Source organism: Chrysemys picta, chromosome 1 (genome assembly GCF_011386835.1).
Source record: "Chrysemys picta bellii isolate R12L10 chromosome 1, ASM1138683v2, whole genome shotgun sequence".
NCBI classification, from domain to species: domain Eukaryota; kingdom Metazoa; phylum Chordata; order Testudines; family Emydidae; genus Chrysemys; species Chrysemys picta.
In genome coordinates, this window is record NC_088791.1 from 315,162,999 (window position 1) to 315,176,814 (window position 13,816).

The window sequence follows — 13,816 nt, forward strand, 5'->3', positions numbered from 1 at the left end:
AGCAGTATTTGGGCAGCTTTCTGTTCATCTGGGACGCAAACAGGTCCAATAGGGGAGTACCCCACTGCGGAAAGATGTTGGTCAGACCTGTGTAGTGTGTATTTCCCATTTATGATCTACGTAGAGACTTCTGCTTAGTCTGTCCGCCAGGTAGTTCTGAGCAGCTGGGAGGGATGCGACCTGTATGGTAACCTGATTCCTGACACACCAGTGGCACAGTAGCACTACCTCGAAGCAGGAGGGGGACAAGATCTCACTCTTCCCTGTTAGTTTATATATACCATCATGATGATATTGTCTGATAGGACTTGCAAGCAGAGGGAACGTATGAGGGGAAGGAAGGCCTTGTAGGCTAGGTGGACTGTTCTGAGTTCCAGCAAGTTTATATGCAGTCTGGTTTCCCATGGTGTCCATGACCCCTCGCCTGCATGGCAGTCCAGGTGAGCACCCCTCCTGTAAGGGAGGTTGTTGGTATGGGAGAGCTGGAGGGGATCCCCACCATGACTTTGGCTGGGTTGGACCACCAACCAAGAAAGGCAAGAACTTCTGAGGGAACAGTGACTCAGGAATCCATGTGATGCCTGTTAGGTTGAGTGGACCCAGGCTTGTAGACACCACAAATGGAGCCTGGCAAAAACTGTCATATGTACATTAGGCCATTGTATAACTAAGATTTCTAAACAACAGGATAACTATTTATAGTAAATATATACAATAATGCTTCTAAAGATTAGAAGAGCGAAGGGGAACACGGTTCTGACTCAAGCCATGTGGTGATAAGAGGGAACTGGAGTGGTGTTGACCTGCACCACCCCTTATACTCTCACGGGAAAGCACAAGGGGAGATACTGTGCATGTGCGGGTCAATGGACACTGCTTGGAAAAACTTCCAGACTCAGGTGCATGGTGCATGTGTATACCCATGTGCAGAATACATAGAGGGACTAGCACTTGAAGAAAAAACGTTATTGAGAAATGCGACCAAAGTCACTTGGGCCCTCAACAAATGAACCACCAGTCTCCATGGAGATGTGGTCTGAGCAACTCCATGTGCTGTCGTAATGCAGAAAGTAATCTAACTTAAAAGGAAACCTTTTAACCCTTCATCTGATCCGCAGAAGAGACAAAAAGTTGAGGTGATGCCTTAAGTGATCTAATACCAATGTTCATTTCATATCCAAGGAATGAAGATGCTGCTCATTCACATCTGAGTGAGGCTTGGTGAAACTGTGACACTACTTTTGGACACAGAGGCTCAACTATTAAGGCTTGCAGTTCACTAACTCTCCTCATAGTAATTATAGCTTTTTATTTTTATTGCTGTCTTTTGGCAAAGGGGAGACAGTGAGCAAGTTGCTGTGGCTCAAAATGGAGGAGTCATGAGGGCAGCCAGTATAGTACTGAGGTCCTACAAGGGAATCATTTCTTTTACAGCTGGAAAGAGGAGGACAAGACCTTTTAGAAAGATAAGATAACTATCACGTACTTGGAAAATCCCAACTTCCCCTGCATCAGAGGATAAAGTGCTGAGCTCGAACTGAGGACTTAAGTTGTAACAGGCAATCCAAAATTTCTTGAATATGTGCTAGCATCAGTTGAATTCCCCAAGCCAATGACCAAACTAGGTAAACCCAGTAGAAGGATTTCTCCTAAGAAATAGGACTTGCTGCACTGCTTGAGAACATTGTTCTTCCTCCTCATCTAACCATAAAGTACCCACACGATTAGGTGCAGACTGCTTGGCACAGGATGCTATATCTGACCATGGTATTGTGTCAACAGGTAAGGAATGAGGGGAAGAAATCTGCGAGGTCAAACTGACAGATTGTGAAGGTCAGAAAACCAGCACTGTCTCAGCCAAACTAGTGCAATGAGTATCACGCTGACAGGATCCAACTTCAGTTTGAGAATAACCTGAGGGACAAGTGGGATCTGGGGGAATGAATAAATCAGGGCTGATACCCAATTCAAATGGAAGGCATTGATTAATGAGACAGACTGAGACCTCCTAGAGCGTAAAACTGACTGCATTTCTTGGTGTCTTTCATTGCAAACAGGGCAATTGTCTGAATTCCCTATTTTTTGAAAGTGAACCTCAGCATACAGCCCTTCACAGACCATTGGTGACTTTGGGAGAAATTCCTGCAGAATGATTGACCACCCGATTCTGTGAACCTGGTAAGTGTGCAACTGTGAGAATGATGTCTTCCTCGATGCAAAAATGCCAAAACATCATGGCTTCCTGATAGAGCTGGTTGGAGTCAACTCCTCCTTGCCTGTTCACACAGTACATTGTAGTGGTATTGTCATTAAGTGTGTGAATCGTTGCACACCTTTGACCTAATCCCAAAAGGCCAGGCAAGCATTGTCAATCACTCAAAGCTCCAGGACACTGACATGAAGGGAAACTTCCTGTTCTGTTCATACACCCCTGTACTTTCAATGTCCCTAAATGCACCCTTCAACCTATTGTGGAGGCATCAATAATTATAGTCCTGGTCACTGGAGGACAGGCGAAAGGAATATGGCAAGTAGGCATCCAGAAGATTGAGGACAGAAAACCAGACATTCTCCTCTAATGTTGGGAGAACGATAGCTAAGGTTACTATATGGAATCTCATATTGCTGATGTAGTTGTTGAGACCTCAGAGGTCCCGAATATGTCTCATCCCTCCATGGGGTTTGGGGATCAGGAATTTATGGGAGTAGAATCCCTTTCCCTGATGCTGAATGGGAACTTTCTCTACGGCTCCCAAAGTGCAGAGTCTCAATTTGCTGTAGAAGCACTGACTCTAGGGTTCCCTGAAAAGGGACAAAGTTGGGGTGTTTGAAGGGGGGGGGGACAGACAGGAATTGGATGGCATAACCAAATCCTACCATGCTTAGAATCCATACATCTGTGGTTATTGTTTCCTAAACACTGTAGAAAAGGGACAATCTGTCCCTAAATGGCAGGGAATTGGTATGGAAGTTGATGACTGGTATGTTGATCTCCACAGGAAAGCCAATTTGACTGCTTGCCTAAAACTGATAGAGGAATTACAAATGGAGCACTTCTCCTTGATATGCCCTCTCCCAGGCACAATACGCACTGATAATGGGGACTGCTACTGCAGGTAACTACTTCACATGAGGAACAGTGCTGGAAACCTTGTGAAGGCATTGCACCATCCAAAAAAACAACTATTTAACTAATCTCACACTAGGGGTCTACTAGTAACTGTAACTACATATAAAAAAAAGAGAGAGAGAGAACTCTCAGACTACAATATATGAGGTAAATACCTCATGAAATGCTCTAACTCAAGCCGTGGGTGGTGAGAGGGAACCTAGGAGGGTTAGAGCGGCACCACCTTTAAAAAGCCCTTCGTAAGTAAACTATTTGGCAAGTACATGTAACCAGTCCCTACTTCCTTGATAATACTGAAGCAGAACATACCTCCCACTCCAGTACTTCTGGTTTTGAACAAAAAGAACTTTTGCAATAATTGCATTTCAGCTGAATGTCACTTGGAGACACAAACTGACCATTGGTTGAAGACTGCACACTAAGAGTCTGAAAAATATAAAAACATATACACATCACTGTAGAAAGTGTGTTATACAAATTTACATTTTTCTTAATTAAAATATGTTTCATTAAAGTTACACTGTTAACGACAATATGAGTTTTTATATTATTGAATTCAGAAGCTTTCCTTGTAGAAGATACAATAGATAAATCTTTCCACTTTTGATTGATTCTCCCCACCTCTCTCAATTGCTTTACAGGTCTTTTCCCTCTTCTTCACAATCTACTACTCTTGCTATAATCCATTTGTTTCACCTCTGATGATCTTCAGTCTTGTTTCTCATATATTCCCATCTACTATACTTAATGTTAAGGACCTCTTTAGGCTGCTCCTTGTGTGTATGCATAAAGCTGAAGAGCATCCTTCCCCTCTGCTCCCCACCACGGATCAGTTGACACAATTAATCAGTCATGTAGCTTGAAATAAACAATTCCCATTTAGAATTATCAAACTATCATTTATATCAGAGGTTTCATATGAAAGGAACTAGACAAAGCAATATTTATAAAGAACCCCCGCCCTCCACCAAAAATAAAAGAAAAAACAAGGCAGATTAACACTACCCTGCCCTCAGGCAAAAGCCTAAGAATGGAGAAATGTATTAAATGGTCAAACTTGGGTTCTAGCAGATCAGATGCGGAAATAAATGGCAGAGTAGAGGGCAATCTACTGAGAATACAAGCTGTGTCCCAATGGACGCAACTGTCATGGCAAGAAGAGGCACTTGCTCAGGTAACCAGATCCCACACCATTTAGGGCTTTTAGATGAAAGGAGACATCTTGTATTGCATCTGGAGATGTACAGGAAGCCTTTAAACCTCACTAAACCAACCACCAACTATTCTCTGTGCTGTGGTCATGCCAGAGTCTCAATCAAAGGTGATCACAGAAATCTAAGATAGGACTACCTTCTCCACACCCACCTTCTTAATAGCCTTACCCAAAAGAGAAAGATTATAAACAGGACAATAACAAGTTTGCAACATTTATTTATTTATTTATTTTTAAAAGTAGGGAACTAATCAAAGTTTGGGATAAGCTTTAACTTCAAACAATAATGGACTCATTACCACTGCTCCAGCTGATTTCAAAAGCCATGCCAGTTCAGGGTTTAACTCATTTCTCAGGACAGCTCTCCTTGAAACTTCAAGTTCATACAGATGTGCTTCACTGGCATAAAACTGACCAGCACTGGCGCATCTTAATCAAGTAACATACCGATGTACACTGGACTGGTGCAAGGCCCAACTTTGCACAAGTGCAACATCAGGAGTTTGCATGAGTTTTCACTCTGGTGTACTAATGTAGATGAGGCTTCAGAGTAAAACTGGCCTAACCTCAAAAAGAAAAGACTACGTTTTGTTTCTTCAGATAACTGCGTCATTATAACTTGAACCCAGTGCGATGTCCACAAACAGTACTCCATGCAAGCATTTCAGGGCCTCTGAATCTTCAAACCTGTCACATTATGTCCAGCACAGATCTTTGCAGTATTATGTAATGGGTTTATTTAAACTTCATCACATTTTGGCTTGTTCTACTGCCTGCTTTAAATAGTTCTATTCTGCACTGGGAGTTGTGCAAGTGCTATGAAGAGTAGGATCTACAAGTTGCTACATCCTCATATTTGCAGATGCCAGGACAAAGTCAGCAGCTCCCCCGGCACGTATTACTGGACTGGTGACCACAGTTTATTCTGATAAGCAATCATGCCTTTGGGTGTTGGTGCTCAAGGAGTAAAATAGTATGGGTTTTTTTTAAGTTTAAGTTTTCTTGTTCTGTTGATTTTTTCCTTTGTCTTATTACTGAAAATCCTCTCTTGCATTTTTCTCTCCAGGATCCAGAGGGAGGCGTAGTCTGAGTCTAGAGAGAAGATCTCTCTCCAGGTCCTTCAATTCCCCATTCTGTTCCTCTCCCCACTATCCACTCCCCCATTAAGTACAGGGGAGGCCCTAGGGAGTTGCACTGGTTGGGAAATGAGCAGGTAGTATAAAGCAACATGCAGAGGTAGGTGGTTCCTTTTTATCAGAGCTTTGGATGTTGCTAAAACAGTTGACAGGCACTTGTGACAACCCATAGGCAATAAGTACATTAGAAATGGTGTGTGTTCATGACCATTGATTTTTGTCATTTTTGTTTTCCAAAAAAAATCACTAAAAAAGGGAGGGCAAAGGAAAATTTTTTTTTTTTTTTTTTGGTATGTTAAAGGCGATCTGAAAAAACTGGTTATGTGGCTTTTTTGCTTCTTTTGATATATAAAAGTCCTGAAAGGATTTTATTTAATGTTCCCCTGCTCTTTATATATTAGAAATTCAGGTCCTGTCTAGGCTGGAAGACAAGTGACCAGATAAATAGCAAAATAGTTACATGACAAAAGTGAAAATTAAAGAGTTGAGAATGGAGGGATTTTTAGTCAGACAGTTCAAAATTTGTTTTTAATTAATATTTAAAGTTTAATTACTAACATTTTAGATCATGGAAATTGTTGTTTACGAGTTTTAATATACACACATCTTCAATTAAAATACAGCTCACAACAAGCACCACAGAGGTCTACCAGAGATTGCCAGGGAAGACCAGAATTTACATTCCTGATATTTCTAAAATAAAAAACAAGCAAAGAATTTTTTTAAAATATCAAAATAATCCTTGAGGCCATTTATAATACCTCACTGAGCCCATCTATAAGCCCTCTACCCCACTCACAATTAATTTCTTCTTCTTTAACTTTTGAGTGGACTTATAAGTTGCTTATTGTTTTTTCCCCTTACTCAGTCTATCCTTACATTGCAAGCTGCTCAAAGAGAACATCCTTCTTGAATGTCTGAGAAGCATCTAAAACATAGTGTGTACTACAGTTAGAATAAATAAATCAAGCAGCAAAAAAAGGGCACAAGACCATTAAAAAAAATTTCCAGGCACCTTTAAGTTATTTTTTATTAATATTTGTATTAAAAAGTTGTATTTTAAATTATACATTTGTTCCCTTCTTTGTTGAGCTCTCATCTGAGCCAAGAATGGTCATGTTTCGTTGCAGCTGCTCGAAGGCTTGCCCTGAATACAGAGGACATAGGAAGTGCCAGGCACAGATGAGACCATCAGAGACCACAATCAGGCTTCCATCCAAGCAACTTAACAGGTGACACAGCCAGTGCTCTAAACTGTCAAACTGTCACTAAAGAGTGGAACAGGAACAGTCTGGGATTGCACTGGGAGGACTGAAGCACTAATGCAATTGCTAAACCCTGCCCTTACATTCTACACTGGCACTGCAACTGGTGGAACGTGATGAAGTGCTGAATAACATGAAAGTTAGGGTTGCTCTGAGCAAGGGCAGTTCAAATTGCAGTAGCAATTTTGCATATGGATGCATGTGTTACAAGTCTTCTAAGAGGTCCAAACAGTAGTGAGCACACCAAGTTTTTCTGGTTTTGACAAAGATAAAATGAACAACCCAGAAAAAATCAAATTGCTCCAAGCAGTGAAATAATGTAAACAAACAAACAAAAATCAAAGTGCATAAAATGTGTTTGTTTCTTAGAAGAGCTAATTTATCAGTCACCCATCCACCCAGGATTGTTCCACAAGCAAATTTCAACAACCTTACAGCACTGGGAAAGAAAAAAAAACTACCTCCATTACAGCCTCCGTTCAGGAATGTGAAATATTTTCTCTACTATTATCAGACTCATAGCATGGATTTCCGCCACCAACATGCCAACCTCCCATCACACACATTCCATAGTAGAGGACAAGAGAGAACAGCATACTACCTGGCCACCAACAAAATGGGCAACAAATTACAGGATGTTCTACTTAAATAAGTCTGAAACCTACTAGATCCAGCACTCTCTAGGCACACTCAAAAACTGGAAGACTAGAAAAAAAGATGTCGAGACATGGCGAAAGACAAGACTATTTAAGTAAGGCACTTTACGCCCATTCAGGACTGATGCTACTGGCAAGATGACCTAGCAAGCTCATACTGCAGCATCACATCTTCAGAAAGAAGGAATTTTCAGCCTCAGTTTCCTTAAATATCAAGTTCAGACATGACCAAAAAAAAAAAAAAACCTTCAGTTGTTCCAGTGGACTTAATGGCAGCACAATGTTGGATGGAAACATTAATATGATATACGAATAACTTTATACTTAACCCTGAAACATTATTAGATTCAGAAGACCAAGCAGTATGTTTAGGATATATGGAAAGGCCTCAGACATTCTTGCATAGCGTTTCACCAGAAACCACCTATGGAACAACAGCCTTAGGTAAACATTCCTGGTCTTCTCTCAGTCACAAGGATGAATGGTTACACTCAACTGCTCAAGGAAAGGAGAACAGTATTCATGTACTAGCATAAATGCCATGGCATATACCTCAAGTGAACTGTTCAAATGCTTTTAATATGTTATCAAGTAATTTTTATTTGAAAATGAAAGGATTATTCAAGAGAAGATATATTATCAGAGTGGGAAACATAGCAACCTACTTTAAGAGTAGAGTGAACAAATAAGATCTTGAATCAAAGGGATTGATCAAAGGAAAATCACCTTGAATTTCCCTCTTAACAGTGCAGAACCACCCATGACTAGTAAAAATAAAAATCACTGGTGGAACCCTATATTCACACCTTTCTGCAAAACTTTCAGCCCTTTAGGAGTAAAAGCAAACTGTACAGAGTGGCTGGACGACAAATTGTTAGATAATAGCTAATACTAATTAATTCAAACTCATTTTAACTGAGTACATCCCAGTTTGAGAGGATTCACTTAAAAAAGACTATTAAAGAAAAAACAGGTACACTACTAGGCACATATTAGCTATTACTGTTGAAATGGGTAAAAAGGTGAAGCTAAATTTACATTAGCAAACATTAAGAATATACGGAGTAGGATATTAAGTCAATTATTTAATCCATCACATGGTTTGTAGTACTGCGGCTCACATGGTTCATTAAATAAGTAAATCCATCACCCAACTGCTTGAAGCATTGTACATGCATTTGGTGGCTGAGTGTCCCTCATTTTTGTCAGGGAATCTCATATTTTGTGAATAAAATCAAGCAAATTCAGAATTAATTATCAGAGGGGTAGCCGTGTTAGTCTGAATCTGTAAAAAGCAACAGAGGGTCCTGTGGCACCTTTGAGACTAAGAAGTATTGGGAGCATAAGCTTTCATGGGTAAGAACCTCACTTCTTCAGATGCAAGAAGTGAGGTTCTTACCCACAAAAGCTTATGCTCCCAATACTTCTGTTAGTCTCAAAGGTGCCACAGGACCCTCTGTTGCTTTTTTCAGAATTAATTGTCTTTTTCCATAGATGAAGGGCAACATCTTGACTGAAGAGGGTAAAAAAAACTGGTTTCCTTTTCTTGAGTTCAGTACCATGTTGTTCACTCTGGTATTAGAGATGCCAGGAATACTTCATGCCACAATCTGTGCTTTAGATCTCTGTCCTTCCTTTCAAGGTTTATTCAGAGGAGTGGAACACGGGTGAACTGTTGAGAGATATCGACTCTTACTTAATAGAAGCCAACTCCTCTGAAGGAAGTGATTATATGACCAAAAGTCAGCACCTGAAGTGGACAATTTAGCCAACTACCACTAAGTATCTGACCTTCCATCCCTGGTTGAAAGTATTTAAAAGCTTGCGCCGAGACAATTTGTGGATGCCTCAGATCATCTTAGTCCATGTTAACCTCGGCTGGGCACAGCCCTAGTATAGCACAAACACTGTAATAGTAGCACTGGCTGATCTCCTATGAAAGAGGAACAGCCAGTAGCCATGCCGACATTTGTAGATCCATCAGCTGCTTTCAGTATTAGGGATGAAACACTGTCTGGTCTGCAAAGCCAAGCAGAAGCAGACAGGATTGTCCTTCAGTAGCTTTCTCTCTCTCAAGAGATACTGAACTGTTTTGTGTAATTGCTTTTCAGTCTCAAGAGCTCCCACACGTGAAACTCTGCAGGATTCCATCTTACTGAACAAGGCGGGTATGTGGGAATGACAAATATACATGACTGTTGGGAGGGTTAGCAAGAGGCATGTGTTATAGTGTTCTCAATAAGCTGACGACACCCAGCTCTATTTTGTTATTTCATCCAATCTAGACAGTGCTGTTGGATGCCTTACCAGATGTTTGGTAGACTGGGACACAGATGAAGGCTATCTGACTGAAGCTCAATCTGGAGAAGATTGATCTGATGCTGGCAGATTTGTGAGAAGCAACCAGAAAATGCAGGGGGGATTACATCTGCTCCCATAAATGTGCAAACTTTAACAACATATGGGAAGCCATTTGGGGGTATTGCTGGAGCCCCAGTCACTGTTGGGCAATCATATAGCAACAATACTAGGAAGACTTTATTCCATTTTTATTTAATCTGGAGATTGCAACAATTTCTTTCCGATGCAGACTAGGCTATTTTCATACCTTTCTCACCTAAAGATTTAACTACTGCAATGCAGTCTATATGGAGGCTACACCTTAAATCAAACCAGAAATTGAAGCTTGTGAGGAACGTGACAGTCCATTTGGTAAATAGCATATCCCACCAGAAGAACAGGGTATCAGTGCTCTGGGATATGCATTGGTAACCTATTTGTTTTCTGGGTGCAGTTTAAGTGGTTAATTTTCATCTGCAAGTCTTCAATGGCACAGGATGCAACAGTTTCAGAGAGCACCTCTGTCCCCATGACATATTGCTGTAGTTGCAGTCAGTGGAGCCCTATATGGTAGGTATTCAAACATGAAGGACCCTCAACTTTGGTATACACTTCCCCCACTTGGTCTGAAAGATCCAAAATTTGTTGTCCTTCAGTGTACGCTGTAGGGCTCATCTTTGTACACATACTTTTTTTTTTGTGGGGAGGGGGAAGAGGATGTGATGAGGACTGATATTGGTGGGTGTGCCCACGTATTGCGGGGATATATTTTTAATTGGTTATTTTCAGATTTTTAGATTCAGAGTTTTATTCTTTATGAAATTGTACACTCATTTCATTGACATAATGAAATTGAAATTTCATTATGTCAAAATTGCCTGTAGCCCAAGATAGGCTTTTTTTAGTTTCAGTAAAAAACTCAAAATAAGCTATATAAAAGCCAGATATTTTAATATGCACATATTTAGCACTCACATAAACACACACACACACATTTTTTTTTTCAGGGAGGAAAAGATTTAACACAACAGCTAACCTGAAATTTAGCTACACAACTGGAACTGCAAAAGTTGTACAGTTTTCCATCAGGCATTGTGGCTTGATATTGAGGTAAAGAGTTTCGTTTACAAAAGTGGCAAATAATTCCCATACCTAAAAGAAAAATGTAGTTTACACAGAAAGTAAATACAAGTAGTAGTGTACAAATTTACTAGGTTATAATTTACCACTTCCCCTCATTTTATTTATGTAAAACCTAAATTTCATCATTAAATTTTCTTACAAAAAAACACAAAACTATTAGACTCTGAAAATCTCTCTCTCTCACACACACACACACACACACACACACAAATATATATTTTAGTTCTTCCTGATCTTCTTTGTTAAACCTCAGTGTTAAAGTATTTTCGTGTTCCTATCAAAAACTTATTAGTATTTCCAATTTAGTGATCAAGCTCATTCACTCTGTCTCCTTTTCCCACTCAGAAATCTTGATAGATATATACACCCCTTTCCCAGGATAAATGTCTTGGCTAAATGACGCATCTTGTGAAGGGGACACAGTTGCAATGCCTCATACATATGGACGGAAATTTATTCAGTACTGGATGGTATCAAATATGAAAAAGTACCCCCTACATGCATGAAGACTGTACTATATCTGACTCTGTAGCATCACTGGTGTACACTATTTATTATGTCTCAACGTTTCCCACCCAGTAACCTACAAGCCTCAATACACTGGAAAACGTTTTTTACGGGGGTGGGGGGAGACAATTTGGGAATCAATAAGCTAAAAGGAAGAGAGTTGCAATATTCCAAATGGAAGATGACCAGAGCAGGGACTAAAATATTACAAGTCTAGAATATAAAAAGAAATTATGTTTTTCCTTTAAAATCTGCAAAACACTCATATACAATAGTGATGAGTGTAATTTTAAAACCTACATGAATTTATATTCTAAAATAGAAAAAATATACTTTTGCAAATCTTGTGTCTTTTCTTCTTCACAAGAGAAATAAACAGAAGTAAAACATGGAAGTCAATTTTTTTTTAAATTCAAGTCTACTCTTATCAGTGATGAAAAGCCACCATCCTTTTCACTTACTTTGTGATTTTGCATATTTTGATTTGTGTGTGTTCATGCATGCAGTTGAGCAGTATGGCTCCATATATCCATTAGGTCCTATGCACTGAGTCATTTCAAAAAACCTGCACTGAGCTCTGCAACCAGTACAAGTTGTTAATTTGCCATATTTCTAAAACATAAAACAAAGCAAAACAATGCATTAGTTATGACTTTAAAGTTATATTACAATAAGTACACAGGAAGATACATTTTTCTGCTATTCTCACCTTATTAGAATCTTCCTGTATTACATAAAAGATCTAGAACATTTCTTTTGGCAGGAAAGGATGGCTTGGCTAAAAATAAATATTTTTTAAAATTTCAATAGTATTGAAAACAATTTTGTGAACTGTGTTAGAGCCTAGGTAAGTCTGAGTGGTTACAATAGTTTGGAGGTACCCATATTTATCCCTTCCTGCTAGCGGATAAATGGTGTAATGAAAGAGGAGAGTCTTTTCTTGGAGGGAGGTAGGATGGAGAACTGAAGTTTAAAATCGGGATACTCTAGGCTCCAAAAAGGACTTCACCCATGCAGGAAGAAAGGGCACAGGTAATTAGGCACCAAAATAGAACTCAGTACGATACATGGAAAGTGGGATTTTGTTAAATGCTAAAAAAGAAACATTAAAAATGCTTTCATGTAGTTGAACTAAAATACATGGGATCTCTCAGCTGTTGCCAGAAGCTCAGAATGGGTGACAGGGGATGAATCACTTGATGATTACCTGTTCTGTTCATTCCCTCTGGGGCACCTGGCATTGGCCACTGTCAGAAGGCAGGATACTGTGCTAGATGTACCTTGGGTGTGACCAGTATGGCCGTTCGTATGTTCTTTTGTAAGCAGTAAAACTGGTTTAATCTTAAACCACTCCCAACGTAATTTTAGATATAAAATGGCCAAGCCCTTGTGCATCAGTATCTTATAGAACAGGGCTCGGCAACCTTTCAGAAGTGGTGTGCCAAGTCTTCATTTATTCACTCTAATTCAGTGGTTCCCAAACTTTAACAACCTATGAACCCCTTTCACTAAAATGTCAAATCTCGTGAACCCCCTCCTAAAAATGAATATTTCCAGAGATTTTCTCCTTTACCTGAGTATAAATTATAAAAGCAGTGATCTTGGAAATATAAAATTTGTTTTGATGCCATGCTTATTACACACTATTATTATTAATCATTACAGTATTTTTATTACATTATGAAAACGGCAACACTCTTCCACGATCTCACTTTCGTAGCTTGTATCACTTTGAATAAGCCTGTTATAAGACAAGGCTGCTATGTTTCATCAAGGAGTATCAGATGTGAAACCAGCATGAAGGTAATTAAGAAGCCAACTTAAAGAGTTTCTCCTACACAAGCATTCAGGTCTTGAGCAGTCCAGGCAAACAATGCACGTTACAACAAAGCTTAAACTTGTTCTTCATAATAATTTTAAAAACTATACTAGCTGCCTATTTAATTTTAAAAACAGCAAAAAATATCCACCTCCCTTTCCATTTCTTATAAGGAGTCTTGAAGTTTAAATCCCCTCAGCGTGATAGATATGCTTGCTTTGATCTTCTTAGCTCTTGGAAGTCCAGGGGCTCCGGGCTGCTGGCGCCATGGTGCCTCGGGTCCGGGTCCTTAGGGACAGCTCTGTCCGCCATTAGGCAATTTTTTCCCGAGAAGCCCCTGTAACATTTCGCGAACCTCCAGGGGTTCACAAACCCCAGTTTGGGAACCACTGCTCTAATTTAAGGTTTCACGTTCCAGTAATACATTCTAACATTTTTAGAAGGTCTCTTTCTATAAATCTATAATATATAACTAAACTATTGTTGTATATAAAGTAAATAAGGTTTTTAAAATGTTTAAGAAGCTTCATTTAGAATTAAATTAAAATCCAGAGCCCCCCAGACCGGTGGCCAGGACCTGGGCTGTGTGAATGCCACTGAAAATCAA

General features: G+C 39.6%; 1 protein-coding gene across 31 annotated transcripts in view; it reads right to left on the reverse strand.

Annotated features, from left to right (window-relative positions):
• ZMYM2 (zinc finger MYM-type containing 2) overlaps nucleotides 1-13,816 on the reverse strand; it is a 186,047-nt gene that overhangs the window by 76,101 nt on the left and 96,130 nt on the right. For 23 of the 31 annotated variants that reach the window (XR_010601089.1, XR_010601088.1, XR_010601087.1 and 20 more), the window contains 3 exons: nucleotides 11,852-12,002; nucleotides 10,777-10,892; nucleotides 3,440-3,556 (listed from right to left, as the gene is read on the reverse strand). Coding sequence is in view for 27 of the 31 variants with exons in the window: in XM_065595363.1 (XP_065451435.1) it covers nucleotides 3,440-3,556; nucleotides 10,777-10,892; nucleotides 11,852-12,002 (384 nt within the window). In the remaining 4 variants the exon portion in view is untranslated. The remainder of the gene's footprint in view (nucleotides 1-3,439; nucleotides 3,557-10,776; nucleotides 10,893-11,851; nucleotides 12,003-13,816) is intronic. The other 8 variants (XR_010601090.1, XM_065595471.1, XM_008169369.4 and 5 more) reach the window with 1 other exon arrangement.